Source organism: Podarcis tiliguerta (genome assembly GCF_965153285.1).
Source record: "Podarcis tiliguerta genome assembly, chromosome: 1".
NCBI lineage: Eukaryota > Metazoa > Chordata > Lepidosauria > Squamata > Lacertidae > Podarcis > Podarcis tiliguerta.
In genome coordinates, this window is record NC_139534.1 from 53,995,234 (window position 1) to 54,020,445 (window position 25,212).

At 48.3% G+C, this 25,212-nt stretch overlaps 2 protein-coding genes across 3 annotated transcripts in view; both read right to left on the bottom strand.

Moving 5' to 3' along the window:
- MAX (MYC associated factor X) overlaps positions 1-25,212 on the bottom strand; it is a 703,696-nt gene that overhangs the window by 521,900 nt on the left and 156,584 nt on the right. The gene's annotated exons all lie outside the window — the stretch shown is intronic.
- Positions 1-25,212, bottom strand: part of GRK2 (G protein-coupled receptor kinase 2) — a 38,627-nt gene that overhangs the window by 2,562 nt on the left and 10,853 nt on the right. The window contains exons 3-20 of one of the 2 annotated variants that reach the window (XM_083443127.1): positions 21,948-22,021; positions 20,795-20,896; positions 18,225-18,299; positions 17,633-17,694; positions 17,032-17,083; positions 16,272-16,363; positions 14,632-14,731; positions 13,633-13,711; positions 13,333-13,463; positions 12,186-12,280; positions 11,293-11,400; positions 10,953-11,019; positions 8,600-8,700; positions 6,413-6,479; positions 5,854-5,949; positions 4,040-4,202; positions 3,593-3,729; positions 3,237-3,350 (exon numbers count right to left, since the gene is read on the bottom strand). In XM_083443127.1, the coding sequence (XP_083299253.1) occupies positions 3,237-3,350; positions 3,593-3,729; positions 4,040-4,202; positions 5,854-5,949; positions 6,413-6,479; positions 8,600-8,700; positions 10,953-11,019; positions 11,293-11,400; positions 12,186-12,280; positions 13,333-13,463; positions 13,633-13,711; positions 14,632-14,731; positions 16,272-16,363; positions 17,032-17,083; positions 17,633-17,694; positions 18,225-18,299; positions 20,795-20,896; positions 21,948-22,021 (1,715 nt within the window). Of the gene's footprint in view, positions 1-3,236; positions 3,372-3,592; positions 3,730-4,039; positions 4,203-5,853; positions 5,950-6,412; positions 6,480-8,599; positions 8,701-10,952; positions 11,020-11,292; positions 11,401-12,185; positions 12,281-13,332; positions 13,464-13,632; positions 13,712-14,631; positions 14,732-16,271; positions 16,364-17,031; positions 17,084-17,632; positions 17,695-18,224; positions 18,300-20,794; positions 20,897-21,947; positions 22,022-25,212 lie in introns of both variants that reach the window. The other variant, XM_083443126.1, reaches the window with a different exon arrangement.

Genomic DNA, 25,212 nt, shown 5'->3' on the forward strand with positions numbered 1-25,212 from the left:
CTGGAAGCTGTGTACAAATGGTTAATGCTTTCAGCAATTATTTCCTAATGGCACCTCTCTGTGCCAGCCCATTAGCACCAATACTTTCTCTCTGTAGAGAAGGAATAGGAAGCCAGAGGTAAAGAGTTTCTCAGCACAGCTCCTGATCATAAGGAGCATCTTGCTGTTCACCTAGGATGCTCTTCTCCTGCATGGACCAACACTCAGGCAAAAGGCTGTTTAATCCCCACACATATTACTTGTGTTGATTTCCTCTTATGCATCACAACTGCTCAGTCACATTTGCCTGTCGCTTGGCTTGCGCATAAAAGCCAGATCTCAGGGGAACAATATAGGGCAGACTGCCAAAGCCCCTATGACTACTCATACTGGACCAGAGAGGGCTTAAAGAGGTGCTTGCCTGTATATGGGGTCATGTGGGAGTGAGACAATGGACGCAGCCAATGATTAACCTTCCTTTAATTCAAAATATGGCCTTTGTTAAAAACATATAGATTCCTGAGTACTATAGATCTATCAACAGTGCAGCATGAGAGGGAGAAGAGGTGCCTTTGAAAGGTCAAGGCAGAGGCACCCAATTTTGGGGATGCTGGCTAGGCTGCCTGCAGTAGGACCATCACAGCGACAGTGAGGGACACCTCAGCAAAAATGCAGGCTTTAAAAAATGAACTAAATAGCACAAATTCAATCGTCAATTTATCTAGGTATAAAATTGTCTAGGTATGTGTGTGTATCCACTCTTGAGGATGGATTTGGCCCGTGGGTTAGCTATCCCTGCTACACAAACTTGCCTGGGGAAAAGAAAACCCCACTGAATTAGTGGGGCCTACTTCAGAGTAGGCAAGTTTAGGATTGCACTGCAGACGGGTTTTCCAGCAAAGGGATAAACCTCTTGCACCCACGCAAAGTCCTTGCCTCCCAATACAATAACACACGCTACTCCAACTCCTCTAGGCTTGAACAAGTTCTAAGAGAATTATGCAGCTTCAGCTATATTCTGTACATCTGTTGAATACATATAATTATTCTGGTTGTAGAGAAATCTCTTCTTTTGATGCAAAGCACACACCGCCCTATTTATAGTCTTCTAAAATGTGAACTAGCTTTCTTAACTGAACAGGACATTCCCCCTCCCCATAGATTGAGAAGGGGCTCCCCCTCCTCCAGTAGCCTGTAGGGGACCTCGTGACCATAGAATTCAAGAAATCACAGAACAGGAAGGGAACACAGGCCATCGAGTTAAATAGGGAGAACAGGAAGCACAACTGTTTTACACTTCCTGTTTCTGCTCTGTCATCTCACTCTTATCTCCTCTTTTGGCTCTCCTAAGCTCCCCACACTTGCTCACCCCCTTGTGAGGGTAGACTTGGAAAGATCTGTTTCAGATTTGAACGAGAAACAAACACAAAGAGCTGCAAGATACTTGTGCCTCTGATTCATCCTACACCTGAGGGTTCAAATTTGATTCAGCTGCAAGAAAGGACCATCAACCCTTCCCCTGATCTCATCTGACCAGAACAACCTACCAAATCAAGAACACAACTTCAGAAAGGTGTTGGCCTAATACCTCCAAGTGACTAAAACAAGCTGCAAACTTCAGGTATGTAAGCAAGCCCCCTCCACTATCGATCTATCCTGGCAGGATGAAGGCACCGTGGGTGTTTCCTGTGTCAGAGAAATTTGTCATTTGCCCACCTTGGATGGAGTTGCTCTCTTCTTGAAGGGGCAGGCACACAATGTTTGAGTGCTTCTGGTACCCTAAGGAGCTAGAAGCATCTTTTACCAGCTGCATATGGTATGACAGCTATGGTCGTTCCTGGACCAGGAGAGCTTAATCCCAGGCACTGTTGACTTCAAGACTGAATCACTGCCACTCTATGTGAACCTTCCCATGTGCTTGATCCAGAAATTGCAGTTGGTGCAGAATGCTGCAGCATGGCTGCTGACTGGAGGGAGATCCTGCCATCATATTACACCTCTGTTCTGAGATCTGCACTGGTTGCTGATTTGTTACCATTCAAGGTGTCACTATTTATATATAAAGCCTTTAACAGCTTGGGAATACAGTGGTACCTCTGGTTACAAACTTAATTCATTCCGGAGGTCCGTTCTTAACCTGAAACTGTTCTTAACCTGAAGCACCACTTTAGCTAATGGGGCCTCCCGCTGCCGCCGCCGCCACGTGATTTCTGTTCTCATCCTGAGGTAAAGTTCTTAACCCGAGGTACTACTTCCGGGTTAGCAGAGTCTGTAACCCGAAGTGTTTGTAACCTGAGGTGTCTGTAACCCGAGGTACCACTGTAGTCTACTTTGCTTCAATCTGTGGAACTGGCACCATTACAGGTGTCACATAAAGTCCTTTGTAAGAAATTGTTCTTTCAGTGTGGCAGTGTTCAACCCTTTGGAACTCCCTGCTTATTGAAATCAGGCTGCATTCTTTTCAGCACCTGCTTAACATAGTTTTGTTTAGGCAAGCCCAGCCAAACATGTAGAATGTGACCTCAGCAGGATTTTTATTAATCTCAGGTACAGAAATAAGACCATGAACTAGTGTGGCATAAAAAGGTAAAGGTAAAGGACCCCAACAGTTAAGTCCAGTCACGAACAACTCTGGGGTTGTGGTGCTCATCTCACTTTACTGGCCGAGGGAGCCGACGTTTGTCCGCAGACAGTTTTTCCGGGTCATGTGGCCAGCATGACTAAGCTGCTTCTGGCGAAACCACAACAGTGCACAGAAACGCCGGTTACCTTCCCACCGGAGTGGTACCTATTTATCTACTTGCACTTTGACGTGCTTTCGAACTGCTGGGTTGGCAGGAGCTGGGACCAAGCAACGGAAGCTCAGCCCATTGTGGGGATTCAAACCGCTGATCTTCCAGTTGCCAAGCCCTAGGCTCAGTGGTTTAGACCACAGTGCAGTGAAATCAGGAAGCCTCAGGTTGTAATATTGCCTCCGCCATGTATTCACTGGGTGGGGTTTTGCAAGCAAAGTTCTCTCTCAGCTTCAGCCCCTGCCCCCCATTTGAACTATGGGGACAACAATGGTCTCCTGTCTTACAAAGGCCTTGTAAGAATCACTGAGATAATGTACGTGAAACACTTCAAACATGTGCTATATTATCCTAAGTCCTGTCCAGTCATCAAACCATGCCAAGGGAAACTGGGGGCTGCCCATCACCAATTTTTGGCAACCTCTGGACTTTCTTCTAGGAGAGGCAATGTGAGGAAAAACTCACGTCACACTGCAGGACAAACTGCTTGCCACCCCGGATCTTTAGGAGGATGCACTTTCGATCCTTTATCTGTGTCTCCTCAACAGTCTGGATCTCTTCCATGGTGAGCAGCGACTGCTGTTGTAGGGTCCAAAACATCTTTGGTCAAAGAAAGAGCCACTTATATAACCCCAGGTTAAACATGCATTCTACATCCCTTGCCCACCTCCACATAATCCCATCCTCCAGGCACTGCAATCAATGCCTAATCCTGCCCCGCCCCAAGCCCATATGAGACAAGCCTAGGCTCTCCCACTTGTATATCGCAAGACTCTCCACCCTCACCCCAAACCTGCCATTTCCCCCTCCCCTCCTCTTACCGGGGATTCTCCTTCTCCACGCCACTCCAACCGATTTGGGAAGAGGTAGAAGTACCGCCTCTGCCACTGTGTGAGGAAAGGGTTCCCCAGTTTTGACATGTAGCCGTGCATGATGCAGTCCTTGCCCAGGGCATAATCTGTGTACGGGAATGGCAAAGAGAAGAGCATCAAGGACAGGCAAAAACAAAACAAAAGCCCCCACAAGAAACAAAACAAGGAGACACCAAAGGGAACAGTTCAGGGGGAAACAACCCAAGTCATCCAGCCATGTCTTCTCTCCATAGTGGGTGTTGCAGCCAAGAGTTTCTAAAAGCAGGTGCCCTGCAGACTGGATTCTGGCAGACAGAGCTGAGTGGCAATGGCGGCTGAGAAGGACTTGGTCATGGAGCAGAGCTAGCCTGAATGAGGAAACCCACTGCCGCTTGTCCTACCAGCCCTGGGTCTCACCTTCCTCGTGGCCCAACTGCTTGTTCTTGGCTCTTTTGCGAGCCTCCAGCTTGTCAGTCTCTGCGTTGACTGTGTCAAAGACGGTCTCTGTCACCTCCTGCTGCCAACGCTCCGAGATGGTGAGTGGAAAGTTGCGATAGAGCTCCTGGTCACTGTCCAACAGCTGGAATGAGAAGTGAGCCCTTGTTTCCAGGGTAACAGGCACAGTCCCCCTGCTCTGAATATCAGCTGCCAGGGAAACCACAGCAAGAGAGGGCTACTGCCCTCGTGCCCCCCTTGTGGGCTTCTAAGAGGCCTATCCGACTGGGAAAGCAGCATGCAGAACTATAGGCCTTTGGACTGATCCAGCAGCATTCTTCTGCTGTGGAGCTTTGGGGTGAGTCCCATTTCTTCCTTTCTATCTTAAGTATTTAACATGGATATTCTCTCCGGCTCTGCCTTCTGCACTTCTCCACCTTCCCAGACTTGCACCACCTCTTCTAGGCACTAAAACCGAAACCCACCAGGTTTTCCCTAATCACTTCCCAGCTGATCTCAGCTCTCTCCAGTTCTCTCCCAACCAACTCAGACACAACACCTCTCCTATCCTGCCTGCAGGGGTGGGGGGAACCATTATGCAGCTCAGGATCCCACCACCTAAAAGAGTTCTCCCCTCCAGAACAAGCCCAGGTCCTGCACTGAGGGCATTCTGTGTTTGCTCTCTCCAAGAGAGGCAGAGAGGGTGGTGACACAAGAACGGGCCTTTTCAATGGTGGCTTCCCAAGGGAAGCAAGCTTGACACCATCATTGTTTGCCTTTAGGTGCCAATTTTATTTACCCAGCCCCTCAAGCCTTAGTTTGGAGGTTATTTAGTTATGTCTGTTGCCTCTTTTTTTGGTCTTCCTTTTAGTGGGGTACATGCTTCGTATATTTATCTATGAATGCACATTGTAAAGTTCTTTATTGCTGTGTGTGTGTGATTTCTGTTCTTTACTTTGCAACTCGCTTTGGCTTAAAGTCAAGTAACTTTTCTCAGTCCGGTAAACCCCTCTACACAAAATTCTGCTTGCCCTAGTACCTAAGGCATTTGGAGAACCGCTGGATTGTTAGACACATCTAAAAACACTCCCAAAGTTTGCTGTTCAGAACAGTAGATTTAGGTTCTAGGGGATGCAGCAATCGTATGACAAACTTCTTCCACATATAAGGAATAGTTTGGCTAAGGCTGAACATCCCCGTCTTATGTGCTATTTACTTTGTAGACTTCATTACCAAAGATGACATGCTGGCCACTGCCCAAGTAGCTCTTCAAAGGTTTAAACACATGCATGGCTGTTTGCCAGGATAAATGAAGCCTCTATGTTTAGAGGCAGTATAGCTCCAACTACTAGAGGCGAGTGGGGGGGGGGAGAGAAGGGGTGTCTATCTCCATCATGCTCTGCTTGTGAGCTTCCCAGTGGTCTGTGGCTGGCCTTAGTGTCGGAGACAAGGTGCTGAACTAGATGGACTGAAGCCAACATATCAGTCCAGTAACATTCATTTGTCTGCATTATCCTATTCCCTAGTAGCAGAACATAGTATTGCAGCCTACAGTGCAGTTCCACCCATTAGCGGTGTTGCCGAAGCCCTCACCGTGTATTTGTAATTAAACCTGCTCTGAGTTCCACGTTTGGAAGAAAAGATGCATTTTTTATTATTATTATTATTATTATTATTATTATTATTATTATTATTATTATTATTTATTAAAGTAGAGGTATGTTCAAACCAAAGAGCAGAGAGGGAAGCTGCAGCTGCCTTAGCAGTGAGTAGGTTAAGGGCTGCCCCCCACGTACCTTGATGCCTTTGGTGTCCTCTTCATCAAAGGAGCCAATGTCAAAAGCGTCAGCTGCATTCACCTCCCCGCGTGGTGGGATCAAGGGGGGCGGATACTGTGAAGACATGGGGGGGGGGGAGTCAACCAAGGAGCAGAAGAGAGTCGCTTATCCCTTACAATTCCTTCTTTCCCTGATGGCCATCTTCAACTACCTAAAGGGCTGTCACACTGAAGAGGGAACAAGCTTGTTCTCTTCTGCTCTCGAGACTAGGTCCTGAACCAGTGGATTCGGTTACAAGAAAGGAGACTCCGACTAAACTTCAGGAAGAGCTTTATGACAGTAAGAGCTGTTCAACAGTTGAACAGACTCTCACGGGAGATTGTGGACTCTCCTTCATTGGAAGTTTTTAAGCAGAGGTTGGGTGGCTATCTGTCATGGATGCTTTAGTGGAGATTCCTGTATTGCAGGGTGTTGGACTAGATGACCCCTGGGGTCCCTTCCAACTCGATGATTCATGATGACCGAGCAGAGTCTTTATCCCCAGCAACTCCACTGTCTTCCCAACTGCCCTGCTCACCTTTTGGAGGAAAACCATCTGCCAGTCTAGACCCTGGAAGAAGGGACTCTCCTTCACCTCAAGCGCCCTGTTGGAAAGACAGTTGCAGATTACACAGAGTTCCCTCTTCCCTTTGACCACTGAATAGTTAGGGCAGGGGTAGCCAATGCAGTGCCCACCAGATGGTATGAACTATTACACCCTTTGGTCCATGGGGAGGGAGGCTGGGTGCTCTTCATTACTATCTCTTGTCAACTACCTGAGTTAGGGGCTAGAGAAAAGCTTGGGAACAGCAGCTTCATCATGAACAGCCACACAGAACTGGAATGCTGCCTTTGTGTTCATCTAGCAGCTGAGCCATTTCCTTTGAAGGAAAACTTGTTTTGTTTAAAAGGACATCAGGATTTAGCTTGGCCTAACCACATCTGCAGCTCTTGACTTTTACCACCTAGATTAACTCAGCTTGGTGTGCCTTCTTTGCCCCCTGCAAAAAAACCCAATAACCCTGAGCTGCTCTGTTTTGTTACGTCAAACAAAGGACAAGAGAGACATCGAGCAACTTAAAGGTAGGGCTGTGCAAATGCTGCAATTCTGCAGGTGCTCAGAAAGGCAGATATGAACTTCTCAGAAAGCTGGATTCTGCACCCAGAATCCGGCTTTCTGAAAAGTTCAGGTCTTATTTTTAAGGCAGGCAAGTCTGTAGTCCTTATGGTTTTGCATATATATTTGAAAGAATGTGAGCTACGCTTACTAAAAACTCAGAACCTAGAGAAAGATGATCAGAGGTTCAGGGGCGGGCAGCTTCAGTCCTCTGTATGGCTTACTGCCCTCTCCATGGAAAAAGAAAACCAGAGCAAATTCTGCAAAAATAGCAAAAGCTCAGAAGAAACTGATTGACAAGAGAAAATGTGCAAACCTCTTATATACAAGTCAAAGAACACAGCTCTTGTTGACACAGAATCTGGATTGCCTAGCCACAGAACGCTGTTAACACAAAGTCTGCACATCACACCTTAGAGGCTAAGTGACTCATCATAGCAGAAACGTTTATAGGAAAGAGCCGACTTCATCAGATGCAGGATGTAAACAAAGCTGATTTGTCCCTACATGAGACACGTCAGTTTCTGGGTTATATATATTCGTCGCAAGAGTGGAGAATAGCCTATTCTGGGGCAGGACTGTTTAATTTGCTCCGTTATTATTTTATGAAAGGGTGAATCAGCAAGTACCTAGGCAGGGACTCCCACCCGCCATTCTCTCTACAACAGATATTGTATATGCAAGTGAGTAATAACGATTCATAGCTCTGAAAAGACCTGAAAAGTGTTGTGATAGAAAATTTTATGTTTTGAGAAAAATCAAAACTAGGCTAACAAAATCAGAAATAATGGAGAATAAAAGACAGCAGGGGGAAGAGACAGACTGCTAGGGTGCAGGGTAACATGAGGCGCACATTTTGCACACAGCAGCCAATTCAGTCCAAGATTGCTTCTCTGCAACCATTAAAAGCCATAAACTGGATTTTTTTAAGCAAGCAAACTCTGTGATTCTTTGAATTCCAGATCCTATCTTAGGTCTTGCGCTGAACAGGGTACTACATCGAAAGCCCAGAGCCGTGCCGATGAAGGAATAACGTTGCTGGAGCATTCCTTAGCTCCCGCAGTACATCCTCTGCTTCAAGGTCATCTAAATTTGAGTTATCAGATTGTGGCTTCAATCTGAACCTGAGGAACAGGGCAAGCAGGGAGCCTGGGAAAGCTAAGCTAACAGCAGGATGCTAAGCCTGTCCCATAAATACTTTTTAAAAATGGAAGGCACTTCTTGGTCCTGTAGTGTGATATATATGTATTTTAAACCTGCCCTTGTTGTGGCAACCAGAGCACCTGGAAATAGCATGCTTGTCCATTTCCCCAGGTTTTTTTTTCAAACGAGAAGGGCTGAACTATTCTTAGCTGAGTTCCAAACAACAAAACTCCACTCCACTGATAATTCTGAAAGCATTCTTTGTATAAGAAGGTTGGGCAACTTAATCCCCTCAGCCAACCAATGGCCTCCCAGATGCGCTTGGGCTACAGTTTCCCCTGACTGCTGACCAACCAGTCCAGCAACAACTGGAGGGCCACAGGAATCTCACTCCCCACCAACATCCCTGCCCTCCAGCCCATCCAGGCGCTTCAGCTGTCCCCCCCCCCCCCCCCGGAGACTCACCCGCGGCCCATACAACCCAGCCGACGGTTCACATCTCTCTGCAGCAGCCCCTCCAGCAGAGAGCGCAGCTCAGGTGAGAAGGAGTCTGGGAGCTCCACAGCCTGTGGGAACGAGAAGGGCAGAATTATTCTCATTATTAATTCTTACATTTGAACACCGCCCTACACCCGCAGGTCTCAGGGTGGTTACAACATAAAATCACAATATAAAAACACAATATACATAGTGTTTACAAAAACAACCCCTTCCCCATCACATTTTAAAAGGGCACTGGGTGTTAATCCTGGAAATGGGGATGGGAAGGATCTGGAGTAAGAAAGATCCTGCCAGGGTTTAAGAACCTGTGGCCCTCTGGATACTGTTGGACTCCAACTCCCATCAGCCTCAGCCAGCATGTTCAGGGATAATGGGAACTGCAGTCCAGCAGCATTGGGAGGATGTGCCACAGTTTCCTATTGTACAGGAAGAATGTCATTTGGCATCTAGGGGCATCATTCCCACTAATCTGTCCCCATGGCTCAAAGCTGTACGGAACGATTGGGTCGGTTTATTTCATTCATTATGACGGAAGGGACAGGCCCTCCTATTCCTGGAGCCCACAGGGAATCCTCAGGAAAGACAACTTTCATCCAGTGGCAACGGAATCACACTCCTGGCAGGAGGTGTAGGAGAGAGAGGCAGTGGGCTAAAGGACTCCTTAGTTGTCATCAGAAGAAAAGGTGTTTTAATATCAAATGCCAACCCAGCTGTGAAACATTTTCTCTCTCACACACACCCACACCCAGAGCGGCATAGCTAGCCACTCGGGTGCCTGGTGCGGGGGCGTATTCTGCAGCCGGGGGCGGGACGAGCATCTCCAATGTTTGGAACCTCTCCGCCACCTCCCCCTCAGCTGTAGGGCGGCTGAGGGAAAGGCAGTAGGCAGAGGCTAGTCCCACGCTGCCGTTTCAGGCAGCGCGGAACCTGCAGGCGCCTAAGCCACCACGTCACGCCTAAAAAGTTTCATGAGCCCAATTTTTTTAAAAAAAATCATTTTTGTCAACCCCCGTGATGACACCCGGGGTGAACCGCACCCCCTGCGCCCCCTTCCTCCACCGCTGCAAGCACGGATCTGAAAATAGCTATCTTAATTGCCCACCTATTTTAAGTTTGCCCACAAGCGCAATTTCTCCACAACTTGCCTTGCACAATAAAAGTGGCTTGGCATCCAAAGCTGCCTCTTATGCACCTTAAACCCCATTCGGCTCCCTCCCATCTCACCATGAGGCCTCAAAAGGCCTGTCAAACAGTTAGGCAGCTGATGCATCGAAACCTGAGTCTGTCATGATGATCAGTATTGCCTCCCTCTTCCCCTCGCTGTTGGCATTGCCCGGTTCTCTTGTGTGCAAAAAGGGCTGTGGGAGGCATCCTACACCCTCACGGAAATCTAGGGTGATACACATGAGCTCTGCTGGAAGAAGGATCAAAATCTAGGACTTTCTAGAAACAGCAGCTGCAGCAGCAGCAGTCCTCAGAACCACCCATAAACTTTTGCTAAATGAAGAGGGAACCCCACCCCTGCCACACACTTTGTATAAGTCATGCCCTGAATTAACCTCAATAAGCAAATAGTTGCAGCCACACCACAGCTGTACACCAAAGGCATGGAGGAAGGGCTTTTTCCCGACAGCCGCACCCTGGACTGGCACAAAGCATTTTTATGCCCAGCCCAGAAATTTCTAATGGCACCTTTGCCTGACACTGCTTAGCAGCCTGACACCTTGGCAAGAGTTGTGCTGCTTGCCTTGCCAAACAGTAATTGTTGAGTTCAAGCAAACTGCATCTGCTTACAGTCTCTGCACGTTCTCTAGGGAAGGGAATTTCTTTGTGATTTCTCTGTGCGGTGCTAAAAATAGAAGGTCCCTGATCTATTCATGTTCTTCAGGCAGTAGCATAACTTACAGTGATAGTGGGAAATTTAATTCTGCGTACCCATTTCCCTCCTTCCCTCACACAAACGCGCACACTGAGCCACCAACCAAACAGAGGGCGCTGGAACTCACAGAAATGGACGCGGTCTGATGTGTAGGGATATTTGACTTCGAGGGAGAATAATGGGGGTTCAGCACAGGAAAAACCTCATGTCAAAATGCTGAATCTATTTGGGAAGATGTGCTAAGTCCACATGAAACTGGCAAGTTGACATGGAGCATAGGTCAGCCAGGCTCTACAAAACATGGGCATAAACTCCGATAACTGGCAAAGGGAAGTTCTGAGATTTCGGAGACCCTAAGGGCAGGAGGGGAACAATTCAGCACCTGGAAGCTTTGGGATCCAGGCCAATCCCTGACTGAGCTTGACGACATTTCCTTACCATAGTGAGCGTCATGCGGTCGATCTCGTGCTTGTCTTTAGTCTTGTGTTGCCGAAAGGGGCTATGCCTGAGAAGAAGAGCCAGGAGAGCATCAGGAGGAGACTCAGGCCTCACAGGTTACCCCCTAACACTTCTTAATTAATTAATTAATTAATTAAATTTGTATAGCGCCCAATACCTGTAGATCTCAGTGTGATTTTTTCCAATTCTTGCCATTCCCATCGCAATCAATCCAACCCAGCACCCTCTGGATTCAACCACGGCTCCCTCTGCCAGCTAGGCCTCCTTCCCACCCCCCACCCCTGCAAACTCATCTCCCCCTTGTCTCTCCCCCACTTACCCCCTCAGTAGTTTGAAGAGCATGCAGCCTAGAGAGAACCAGTCAGCACTGCTGTCATAGGCAACGCCCTTCTGCAGCACCTCTGGAGCCATGTACCCATGTGTGCCACTGCAGGGGTGGAGGGAAACTGAGAGTTACAAAAGACAGCACAGCACCTGCCGAGGGGGGGGGCGCTCAGCAGGGACAGGTCAATGGGTAAGGAATCCTTTTCGAAAAATAAACACACAGGAAAAATAAACACCCAGGCCAGTGGCAAATAGAGCTATGTACACTTACGAAATATACACAGATTTACGTGGGAGAAGCATTCGCTTATGAATCTGGGTACGCATGTGCTTGTAAATGGAGGCAGGTACTAATTCCTCCTTACAATACCCCTTTAAACCACAGTTGTGGCCTGTAGGAATTGTCTCCCCACAAAATACGAGTGGTTCCAAGCAGAAAAAGTTAGAGTGGGGCCATATTCCTGGCAACACCGGCATCTCCCAAGAATTGGGACTGAACTAGCTCATTCTATCCTACACACCCCAGAATCAGAAAGGCCCTTTGCAGAGGAATCCATTACCGGAATCTGAGGCCTGTAATCTGTAGGTTCCAGTTTTGTGGTCCATATTTTGGGTCTCCATTACTGGACAGAGGCCTTAGGGCAAATGAGCGGATGTTGAACAAGTGATATTGTGACCCCCAAATAATACAGGAATTAACACCTATAGAAAGCTAGAGGAAGCAACAGTGGAGGAACTTCCAGTAGCTCACCCTGCAGCTGGGGGAGAAGGGGGAAAGGTGTTCTGACATTTATCAAGACCCACAATTCGTGGGACGGGAGGAGTTTTAGGTCCAGATACAGAGAACGGAGCTGCTGGCCGAGGATTAGATTCCTGTCTGATACTCACACGCTGGCATGAGGCTTCTTCTTGGAGAAATCACAGGCGAGCCCCAGATCCGAAATACGCACATGGCCAAACTCATCTAGCAAGATGTTGGCTGGCTGCAGGGGGAACAAGAGCAGCAAAGAATGGCAGCTGGGGGGAAGAGAGGATTTGCTGGGGAAAGTAGGGGAGAGAATAAACCCTCCTCCTTCATCCTTTGGCCTGGGCCTCTGCAGCAGCGGGAGCAATTTCTGCAGCGGGTATGCTTAATTTTGAAGAGCGGCATAGTGAGGTCATGATACGGAAAAGACAAGCAACCTCCCAAGATCCTGCCCTGCTTTGGATCAACCTGCAACAGTGACGAGTGGGTTGTCAAAAGTAGCTTTGATAACCCACAGTACCAAATCCCAAGGCATTTTGAGTGGGAGTGCACTTCCATCAAGGCAACAATCTCCCTCAGTAAAATAAAAAACGCTTTCAAGCCTCACATTTTCTGAAAGAGATGTTAGAACTTGAGATGCCAGTATTCCCCAGTGAGGAATGCTGCCACCCTGAACGACTCATAGCACACAGCACAGTCCTCGCTTCTAAGGCGGAGGAGGAGGCAGCAAGGCTCTGGGTAAGGGGCAGCTGCCATGAAGTCAGAGAGCACTAGAGAACTCTCTTTTCGGTGGGTGCGGGTGCCTCTCTTTGTGGAAAGAGAAGCCTATGGTGAGGTTTTTCTCTCTCCATTTTAAAACCAGGTTTGTAGACTTCTTTGAATTTTATTCTCTTAACCTGGTGTAGCTTGGCTTGGCATAGTTGTTAGCGGGTGGGGGAGTTCAAATCCCAACTCACACAGCCATGAAGCTTGCTGGGTGACCTTGGGTCGGTCTGTCTGTCTGTCTGTCTGTCTCTCTCTCTCTCTCTCTCTCTCTCTCTCTCTCTCTCCCCTACCTCACAGGGTTGCTGTGAGGGTAAAATGGGGAGCAGGGTGGGGGAAGGAAGCATGTAAGCCCCCTAGAGCTCCTTGGAGGGAAGGCAGGGAATAAATGCTGCAATTAATTAATTAATAGTTTGACGACACCCATTGCCTCAAAAGGGCTGCGTAGCCCTGGCAGGCGACATACAAACATCTAGATAAAGGATGTTGAACGATGCAGCATTCGGGGGGGGGGGGGGCTTTGCTCACCTTGAGGTCACGATACACCACGAAGCGGTTGTGCATGTGTTCCAGCCCCAGGATGATCTCTGCTGCATAGAAGCGCATCTCTGCCTCGGAGAAGACCCCATGCTGGGAGAGGTGGTAATGTAGGTCACCCCCTGCAGGAAACGGAGCAGACAGCCATGTGAGGCACACAACCTGAGTATCGGCAGAGGGGCGTAGTGGTGAGGCAGGGATGCCTCTGTGTGTGGATCCCTTCGAGAAGCATGGGAGGGGAGGGGAGGGGGAGAGGCAGAGGCTCTCTACAGGCTGGGTTCTGGCTCTCACCATTCATGAGGTCCAGGATGAAGCTGAGCTTGTCAGGTGTTTGGAAGGCATACGACATGCACACGATGAAGGGGCAATCCTGGCAGAGACACGAGGAACCAAGTCACAGCAGGGAAAAAAGAGAGGGGGGAAAAATACATAAATGAATCACCAAGTCTGCATGCACATGTGCGTGAGCGAGTTCCCTCGCTCTACGTTCTGCTCACGCCCGGAATCCACAGGCCTTCCTGAAAGCCCCACGTTTCCCTTCTGCGCTCTCAGAATCATGCCTCGCACATGCATGCTTCCTACCACAGTTCCCCTACACACAGGAGCACGCTTGCATCTGATAACCGTGGGGGAACAGATTGCTCAACAGGGCCCTCGGCCTCTTGCCTCACACGTCGCCACTGCCTCCTTCCCTCTGCCAGCTCTTCCATTAACCCCTCGCTCCCGCCCCCCATTTTCTGCCGTGGGTTTTCCACCGACTCCTACACAGCCGTCACGTCACCTGTCGGCTCCTTTGCCCCGCCTCCCCCACCCACGCAAACTTGTCACAAACCCCTACGGTGGTCTCCCCTGTCTTCCCCCATGCCCCTTGTGCACGGAGCCCCCACCCTGCCCCTCTCTCTTCCCCTCCTGCCGTTGCGCTCATTGAACTGCCTCCCCTCCCCTTCCGTGCGCATAATAATTCGCTGCGCTGCCTACACACATCCCAGCCCTGCTGCTAGTTTACTGCAGGCATCACACTCTCAGCCACATGCTCAATGCCACCTCCAGCACACTTCATCACCGTCATCCCTCCTCCCTGCCTTTAATTACCAGTGTGTGCTTCAAAATACCTGCCATGTCTATACCGGCATTATCATAGCTTTGATTGCAAGCACAATACAGGAGCCCAAGCATTCGCATCTGCCCACTTGACAGATCTCTTTCCCCTCCCTCTTGGACTGGGCAGACTCCGGGCCTTGCCTAGTCTCTGCCTCCCAACCCCCAACTGCTCAATGTAGCCAGACTCACCCCGGTGCTGACAAGCGAGAGCATGATGCGCTCGTTCAGGGCCAATGTCTCCCCCTGCTTCATCTTAATGCGCTTCTTATCCAGACATTTCATGGCGTACCTGCCAAAGGAGAAAAAGGAGGCTATAACCCTGCGGTGTTGCTCTCGCCAGGTCTTGCTGCTTCCCAGGGAATCGCCCCTGCCGATATCCCTCCACGCAGAACAGCCTGTGCGCCTCCTTTGTGGAAACCTACCAAACTCATTCCACTTGGCACTTCCTTAATTACACCCATCACGACCCCCATCTGAGTCCTGAGTCACCTGCTATGACTAAACTCCCCCCAACACTTCTTTGGTTTCCCACAGAGGAGATTTACCACAGGTGTCCCTGGGATGTCTGCTAATGTTCACTGTGCTCCCCCTATATGAGAAGAGCCTTCCTTTGTGGGGGACAGGGGTGGGTGGACTCTCCTGCACTTGGGGTATTGAAACAAAGGCTGAACTGCCAAGTATGCCAGTTAGTAGATTCTGCATTGTAAGGTTCTTGGGTTGAGCTGGGGATCTTGATGAGATGGCCTCTTTTCAACACTAACATTTGATGGGCTAGATCCAAAACAAGACAGACAAGCCCAGTTCCCATTGGAATCAGTGGGACTTCACCCAGGGCTTGTCCACACTTCCCTGCCTAAAGAGCACAGGTCTGAGCAATTTTCCATTTGCCCAGGAAAACTTGGTTCTTTAGCGCTGAATTGGAGCAAACATTAATCCGCAGAAAACCTGATTCATCCAGGTTTTTTTGGCGTTTGCTCCAATTCAGCACTAAAGATCAGGTTTTCCTGGGTGAAAGCAGCGGGACAAGTGAAGTCTGGATAAGCCCTAAGTCATGACTAATTTTTTCACATTTATGTCAATGGGGCTTCAATGCAATTGACTTACTGGATCTAGCCCTATGATTCTCTGAACCTGCTACCCCCTAAGCAATAAACACCTGGATTAAACCCGTCCTTATTGTATCTGACCCACTTTTTAATGATATCTGCTTCCCCTCTTGTTTGACTGGGTGCTAGTTTTCCTCTATGAATGCTGCTGCTGTTTTCGTTATATTGTTTTAAGATGACACTTAACGGCTTTGCTCCATTTTGCTGTTAGCTACCTCAAAACCTCAGTAAATAAAGAATAAAATATGAGACACTGACTCCATGAAGGCAGAAACTGTGTTTCCTAACATTTCATACATGCATTGGAAGAATCTGAGTTTAGCGCAGGCACCAACCTGGTACCCTAGAAAATAAAGGCAAGCTGAGGAAAGGCCCTTGGGAAGCTATGTTTGCATTTGGGGCTCAGACCGTGAGTAGAAGCCTACTTATGCTGGTTACAGGGAGAAGCAGGACTGGCTGGGAGCTGAGATATCAGAGGGTACCATCCTGGTTCTCCAGTACCAACATGGCCATTACAAACCAAAAGAGAATGATGGATAATATCATTTTTCATTTCCATGTGCAAATACTTCATATAGCTTCACAGCAATGATGTGGAGCAAAGCTAGGCTAAAAGACAATGGCCAAAGGCCACACGGCAACCCCCTCTGTCTCCTTAACCAACCTTGGGCTCCCAGATAATTGTTGGAATAACAATTTGACAAACCAATCTTGCAACATTACATTTTGCCCGTGTCTGCTTTCCGGCAGCCGTAGACCTCGCCAAAGCCGCCACGCCCGATGATCCGGTGGACGCTGAAGTCATTCATGGTCAGCTGGGTCCCACAAAGCAGAGAGCATGAACAAACATGATTGGGGGGGGGGGGAGAAAGGAGACCAAGAACGTTAACATGTTGCTGGCACCACCTTTACCCTTTCAGGGGTCTCGGTCTACCCGTCATAGAAAGGAATGGCCTCCCACAGGCACTCCTCTCACCCACAGTGACCTTTCCTCATATCCTGCTTTCAAATTATGACCCAAGGTTATTTTGTGTCACATGTGGGTATCTCTAGGAAAGCTTTCCCCAGCCTGAGGTTCTCCAGATGGGGCTGTGCCGGCTGAGGCTAATGGGAATTGTACGGAGGATCCCATTTTAGGGGTAGTTGCTCTTGGATTATTGGGGAGCCAGAACTGGGCTTGCTTCTCAAGCTCTCATGACGGACAAGAAACCCTCACATTCTCTCATCTCATTTACCCAGTGAAGACGATCGTAATCCTGGTTTTCCCTGAAGCTACTAAATCGGTGAACTTCCTGAGACAGGGATTAGTCCCCCACACACCACCAACCTCCCATCAACTACACGACCAGCAACTTTGCAAATCCTATGCACTTTGCCATTCTGCAACAATGTGGCTGCAGGCAGGTCCATGCTTAGTGTCTTTTGACAGCTCTTTTTTTATCGCCGCAGCTCTCAGGAATGCCCTCCCTCCTCAGGCACTCACATGGATGTTGAGCTCCACATTCTTCCACTGGGAGAAGCGTGTGAACTTGTCACTAAAACAGAACAGACGGGAGAAGAAATGAGAGAAAGAACACACAGGCCCTGGAACACAAACACTGGGTATCACCACTTTCAAAGGATCCCTCCTCAAATCCCGGTGCCAGAACTCTTCCAAGTCCAATAACAATCCCCCGTCCCCTTAACAGAGACTCCTATACCCCAGTATTATGGGAAGGAAGCAGTGGGTTTAGGGAGGGGAAAGGGAAAATACAGGGAACATTCACATACATATAACTTCCATCCTGCCTTCAAGACAACCCTACGCAGGCTTAACTACAGAACACGCTCCTGCTTCGCTTGATTCTAGGCATTTTTGCTCAGAAGGAAGTTCCATGGTGCTCAAAGGGGCTTACTTCCAAGAAAATCTGCAAACTTCAAAGGCACTGTCTCGTCTTCTTTCAAGCTTCGCCATGCACAAGGGGGAAGGGGAATGGAATGGAGTACGTTGGAAAAGGTGTGGCTGGCACCTTAAACAGGAGCACACCACGCTGCAACATGGTGCAGGTTCTGCGTGTGGACAGCCTTTAGTCCTCAGCACTCACCTCTCAATGAACCTCTGGAAGATAGTCCCACGCAGACACTCGCAGATCTCCTCAATGTATGGCTGGCAGAAGAGTGGGCAGAGAGGAATGAATGCTGAAAACCTATCCATTAAAGCTTTCTACCCACTGGTCCCCGTTCTCATCCGCATGGCCCCTGCGGGACTCAGTGATGCGGAAATCCCCATGAGATCCTCAACAGCAAGCAGTGGCGTAGCGTGGGGGGTGCAGGGGGGGCCGGCCGCACCAGGCGCAACATCTGGGGGTTAGGGTTAGGGGGCGCAAATCCACGGGTTAGGGGGCGCAAATTACTTGCCTTGCCCCGGGTGCTGACAACCCACGCTACGCCACTGACAGCAAGTGCTGTAAGGAAATGGAGTCTGTATTTCTTTGGGTTTGGGAATGTTATAGGAAAAGAGGTCCCGTCCCCCCTGCTGTGGGGACACTTGTACATGATAGGAAGAAATTGGTTGCAATGGGCCAGAGTTCATGCTCCATCAGCCCCTGTCTACCGATGCAAGTGCATCCAGCCTTGGGGCAAATGAGATTCGAGATTGGATGAGCCCAAGGGTCTAGCCAATGGGGAGGGATTTACCTGGAACAGGTCAGGCGGCACTTGCTTCTTGCTGAGGCGGCTCTGCACATATTCTGTGGCAGTCTTGGAGAAGGGCTGTGAGAGGACGCAAGAAAAAGGAAATGAGTCCGGATGCATCGCTGTCCAAAGAGACATCCCATCAAGTTATTGTGCCTGCCCGGGGCACAAAGCTTGGGTTGACTTCCAGCTCTAATGCTGAGACCACCGAAGAAGCCCAGTGACAAGGAAATCAACAGGACTGGGGCGCAAAGCTTGGGGAAGGCTTACAAGCTGGGTCAGGAATAGGGCTGGCAAATCTTGGACATGTTAAAGAGAGGCACTGGCTGCATTCACACAGCAGTTTACAGTGGTACCTTGGTTTAAGAACAGCCTAGTTTATGAACGACTTGGGTTAAGACCGCTGCAAACCTGGAAGTAGATGTTTTGGTTTGTGAACTTTGCCTTGGAATAAGAACATGTTTCGCTTCCTGCTGAGTGTGTTCCATTTGTAAATTGAGTCCTCCGCTGCTCTGGGAAAGCATGCCTTGGTTTAAGAACGCTTTGGTTTAAGAAAGGACTTCCGGAACGGATTAAGTTCGTAAACCAAGGTACCACCGTATTCCATTTCCCCAGCATTTCTCTAACTAGATGCTTCTAGAAATATAGTGGAATATAGGACAAGTCTGGCACTCATTTCCATGTTACTTGCTCGTTTACGTCACATGAAGGCAGAAATAATAATGCAGAAATAAAACAGTTATGGAAACGTCAGGAAAACAGAATAAATTATCTCCTTTGTCCGATGCACAAGCCTGTTGCTCTTGGGTTGGCAAACACTTTCCACCTATCAGGTTATTTTAAAAATGTGTTTCTTTTTCCTGTTTTAACAACAACAAGCAATTCAAACCACCAGTAAACACACAGAGCAAAGGTTCCCAAGCTGCAGTCTGTAGACCACCATGGTCAGCAAGCTTTGAACAGGTAGTCCAAAGAATGGCGGGCGTGGCAGCTGTGAAAGGCGGGCTCAGCAGCTGCTCCATCCTTCTGAGGAACTGGTGGTCCAACCAAAAGTTGAGTGGGAAGGAGCTTAAGTGATGGGAGGAGAAGGCACTTGAAAGGAGTAGAGAGGATTAGCAGCATGAAAGACAAGAGTGAGAGGAAGAGGAAGCAGCAAAAAAATGAGAAAGAGACAGTCAAAACGTGGGAATGAAGGTGAGCAGGAAAATCCTGACGTGAGAGGGGGAGGAGGCAATTGAAACAGGGCAGCCGAAACCCCTGTCTATACGCTGCCACAGCACTCAGCTGTGGATTTTTTATTGTGTCAGATAAATTCATTAATAACCTGTTGCCATTCTTTCATGTCTTTATCTGATCATGTTAATGGAATTCTAGAGCAAAATAGAAAGCAAGAAATAAAAGCAGCAATAAAAGTGCAATTAAAAAAATCATACAGCATCTAGCACAAGGCATGACAGTTGCTACAATTGACCCAAAAAAGCGCTGCACCAGGACTCTCAGCAATTTTGAAGCCATCTGTGGGAACCACTAACATGGTACAATTATGACTGTCGGCCATTCAGAATAAAATTGTTCCATTTACACATTTTATTAACTTTCTTGGTTTCCGAGCATCACTTAATGAAGGACATTTTCGTTCTCATTTTGAATCACTCCTCTTCGCATTTTGACTTGTGGCACTGGCGGCATCAGTGTTTGCCTGCTCTTTGCACAACTTGAAAAGTGTCAGGTTACCTCCAAAACTGTCAATAGTTGGCCCAGCACTTTACACCAATAAGTGTGACTCTGTGGCTTCTTGGTTTCATCTCTCATCATGTCCCCCTGGGACTTCCTGAAGGCCTCCCTCCTGCTAGGCTGCAAGGCTCACATGCACTGCCCCTACCTCCCACTAAACCCATTGTTCCCCAGCAACCTAGAATAATAGAATTATTGAGTTGGAAGAGACCCCCAAGGGCCATCTAGTCTGCCCACATTTTACCTCTGGCCCTGCCCACCAACTGGCATATGGCCCTTGGAAGGTTACCCACAAGGGAATGTGGCCCTTGGGCTGAAGTGTGATCTCCTTCCCCCCATATAAAACCATGTTTGGAAACTGGCTTGATATGCTAGCTTGTTCTGAAGCTGTTAACTATGGTCTCCTGGTTCTGATAAAATGGGAAACCATGGTTAATGGTGGAAGAATCCATGGTTTGTTTGCTGCCACTGTTACGGGAGAAGCAAAGGTGCTGGTGCATTGCACAAGGTGGTGCCTTAAGCGGCTGCCTACAATTCATTAATGGGAAGGTCATCCCAGAACAGGAAAGAGCCATTTCCCATGCATGGTAGAGAAAAGTGAGGTCGTGAAAAGGAGATTAAGAGCTGGGGTGGGTAGTTGTATGTGACATTTATTGAGCCAGGGAGAGTACACAGCCTGCGAGACAATGGACAATGCTGGGAGTCTGGCTCCTCCCATTGTGAGGAGTATTATCTTTTAAAGAATCTTGATCAATGGGATTGCAAAGCAAACATGATGCTTCTTGCCAAGGGGTTTTTTCAGACTCTCTCATGTGACAGCAAGCATTCGGGCCACTCACGTGAGAACAGGACAGCAGTTCCTTCATGATGTATGTGTCAAAGATCTGGCGGCTCTTAATAGCTCGATCCTCTTCGGAGTCCATCTTCTCATACTTTTTGATCTATGAAGAATGGGGCAAGGGGAGAGGTAACAAGGCTCAGCAACCTACCCACCGACTACAGACTCTGTAAGGCCCTTCAGAAGGCATAGACAGAGACATGGTCGACGTGGACCATGTTTTGCACCCAAAGAACTCAAATAATGGCTGCGCTTGGAGAGAGCGCTTGCAGTCTCTTGTTGCCACCTTAATTATTTTCCACAGGGGCTGGGTGGCAGCTGACAAAATGTGCCATAGAATGCATATGCAAGGTCAAAGAGACAAAAGCTGAGCTTACACCTGAGCTGGGGAATCTGTAGCCAGAAGTTGCTGGACTACAACTCCCATCATCTCTGCCCATTGGCCATGCTGGCTGAGGCGGATTGGAGATGGAGCCCAACTAAATCTGGAGGGCACCCTGTGGGCGACCTCTGAGATACAGGGAGAGCAGTGCGCTGAAATCTCACAGCAAGCATTTTTCTTTTCCTCCTTATTATTATTGTTCTCCTTTAAATCTAGTTTTATTTTAAATTATGAGAGGGCAAACGACATAAACCATACACATAAAAGGGATAATACTATAAGAAAGCATAAAGAACAGCAAAACTTTCTGGGTCTTGCCTTCTCTAATAAACTATTTTGCCCATTTTTAAGCTTCTAAGTTCCCCAGATACCCACCGCACCCCATCCCACCCCTGGCAAAATGAAACTACCACACTCTGCCCTGAAGAGGCAACGCAGGGATTCCATGTATTTGTTTTCTAACCTGAATCAGGAGATGCAGTAGCCTTGCCTTCTGTCACGCCCCCCACCCCGCTCCTTTCCCCCCAACTGCTTCCAGTCATGCTGCCTTGAACAAGAATTCAGATATGCTTTTTGAGAGGAGGGTCAAAAGGCCTGAAGGGGCCTCTGAACAGGTCTTCGAAAAGTCAACTCCTCAGCTCAAGACAAGTTTGGGAACCAATGTCAGAGGGGAGTCTGTGTGCCAGGCCAAGGAGGGAAACTGTGGTTTGACGGCACGGAAGGAAATACAGCATTTTCTCCCACCACCCTCAATGCACAATCAGGGCCTCACCTCTTCATAGAATTCCACCAGTGGTTTGGCTTCCTCCACCTGGTTTAGGCAGAAGTCTCGGAACAGCAGGAAACCTAAGAAAAACACACAACTGTCAGCTGCAACGACCAGGTGTGCCCCTGCTTCCCTTTTTCAAAGCCAGCCAGTTGGTCCCACCTGAATTAGCACCCTTAGAAAGCCAGGGCCCTGCATTCCAACCCTGACTAATCAGCAATGGTGGGAAGAGAAATTCATTGTATATGTACACAGGTATATTGCTAGGGTAGGGAATCTCTCGCCCTCTGTATATTGTGGGACATAATTTCCATCAGACTAAGCCACCATGGCCAACGATCGGGAATGATGGGAGCTGTAGTCCAAAAACATTCCCCAAACTTAGTACACTGACTCCAAATATAGAGGTTTCATTCTTCTATCATGGTGGATAGCTAGTCAAAGATCTATGCAAATTTATCCAAGTTGGCTTTTAAAGTCATCTATACCAGTGCCCATTAATACCAAACCCTGTTTTTTATGGACAAGGGCTTTATGATTTTAACAGCAAACATAAGAGAAAGAAATCAACAAGTTTGAAGCTTTTAACATCATGCATCTTCATACCAAACAAATCTTCACCTGGTGATTTCTGCCCATTACACCACTGTCAGAGACAAAGAGTCTCTCCTTACACAAAACTAGCAGGTATAGTCATCCAATTTATTTTTTACAGAAAACTTCTAGAAAACAAGCTGGGATTCTGATATTTCTAAGAAGGCACATCTCAATCTTTTCATCTTGCAAAAAAAGAAAGAAAGAAAGCATAACCATTTCAGTTTCATAAGCTACGTTCAATATCCCTGGGAGTTGGAATATGCCCAGTAGGTTTATACAGGAGAAGCTTCTCCCACCATTCCCAGTGCAATCCCATGCATGCCTACTCAGAAAGGAAGCCCCACAAAGTTCAGAAGGGTTCACATTCTTAATTTCTGCATGTCAGGCTGCTGTTAAATGCACAGGAGCAGGGTCGCTTTTTAAAAAAAAGAAGAAGAAAAATAACTGTTTTGCTCATGCTTGCCTTAAGTCACGTGGTCCCCCTGGGAAAACTAGTCATAACTCATGTCTGAGTTGTATGTTAGAGAAGTCCCCAAACCAAAGGCACTTCCACCTAGGAACATGAAGGAGACCTACATGTCACTCATAAGAAGCAACCGAGAAGAGCTTCCCTCTGGATGCATAACGGAAGCTACACGGAACTGTGCCTGTGTGCAAATTCCTTGCAAATTTTATACAGGGTGAAGCGGCCCCTTCAGTAACCTTCAATATATATTCAAAGCAGGCATGAGTCTCATCTGTACCAGATATAGCAGGGGGTGGATAGCCTGTCTGCCTCTGAGTGTTCTTGACTACAAACTCCATGATCCCTGACCATTCGCCACCCTGGCTGGGGGGCTGATGGGAGCTGGGAGAGCAACAAAACCTGTAGAGACGCAGGTTCCCTCAGCTAACTGAAAAGGGGCAGTTGGAGGGTGGCAATCCCCACACCTGGAGAAGATTTCTCAAGCATGCTGTGCACCAGTTTCCGCCTCAACTCTGCTCCCCCCCCACACACACACAGTGGAGGGGCACACGGATCAAGATCCACGTCAGCTTGTGGCTAAACGGCTCCTTGGTGCTAAACCTGCTTCCCCGACCTACTTGTGCGCCATCCCCAGGTGAGAGGCCGAGGCAAGAGGCTGTGGGGAAGGCAGCAGGGGAGCCAGGAGAGGAGGGAGAGCCAGGAGGGGTGGGAGCAGAGAGGGGATGAAAGCGGGAGATATTATGAGGAAACCACAAGTGGCTGTGGGTGTGGGAGGAAGCAAGAGTGTTTCCTGTTGGGGCGGGGTGTAGTAACTGAAAAGGAGAAACAGCCTTGCAAGCAGATGCCTCCGGGGCTCAGTATGGACAACAACAGCACAGCATCACCCAGCCTGTCCTAAGCCAGCAGTCACACAGCCCTTCCTAACCTGTGCTCTCCTCCTAATTTATCCAGATGTACTTCATCAGTGCCTCTAGAGCAGTGGTTCCCAGTTAGGGGTCCGGGCATCCCAAGGGGGTCCACGGCCCTATCCCTTGCCTCCCCACCTCAACTATTTATTTTTTTGGGTCATTTTTGCATGGTAGTATCACAAATTTTATAGTCTGTTTTTTTTAATTATACCTAAAGTCCTTTGCTTATGAGGGGCTACACCACATTTTGTTCAAAAAATTGCTTTGCAGAGGTAACTACCATGGAGTCATCAAAATTGTCAAAAGTAAGGGATCCGTGGCTTGGTTTTTGAAAAACAGGGGGTCCTCCGTAATTAGCTAATTGGGAACCAGTGCTCTAGAATATTCTGTTTTGTTTTGGGGTTTTTTAAGGAGTAAGTGGCAGGGTGTGGAATTTTATTTTCCTTCTTCCTGGCAGGCTTCTGTGCCTTCAGCAAGATGACAGGCAGAAATTCAGCAGCGAAAGTGTGTTGTTGTCCCCTCTCCCCACCAGCCCGTACATTTCAATCTATGAGGGAGAAAAAGCTACATGAGCTGCATTTTTACTTCTCACACAGCTGCTAACAGCGCAGGAGCCTTGCCAGAAAAAGCTGACACTCTTACTTTCTAAAAGGCTTCTTGAAGAGCTGCATGGAAGGGGAATTCCACCAGGTCCAGATTCTCTGCTGGAGTAATTACACTTCTTCATTCAGACACTCAAGAGAGGCATTGTCAGGGGTGGGGGCAGCAGGGCCTGTGAGGGGTGGCCTAGCGATATACTGTGGCATAGGAAGAAGCCTGAGGGCCAGAAAGATGGGCCTACAGGGCCACATTCAATCGCAAGATCTGCAGCTCCACCCCCTTCCTGGAGGCAGAACCTTCTCACATGTGAGCCAGTCCAGAAGCTTTGAACCATCTTCTCTTCCAATATCCCTCAAGTGAAGCAATTGTCCTGCAAACAACTAATGGAAGCTGGAACAGGGAACCGTCGCAGGCCGCACAAGAGGAAGCAGAATTTCCTCATCGACCTCAGCAATACCCCCTTCCCCAATTCATTTGTACAGATCTCAGCTCAGCTGCTCACAGATCTCAGCTCAGGCTTGAGAACAAGGCGAGGGAGGGGGGAAGAGACAGTAGATTACAATCTACTGGGAGATCTCTGGGTGACCTGCAGTAGATCCTCAGGGGTTCTGACTCCCAATTCTCGAGCAACTAGCAAGAACAAATTGACCTGCCCACCCCCTCCAAAATCAAAATTAGGCTGCTGAAATGAAGAAAGCTA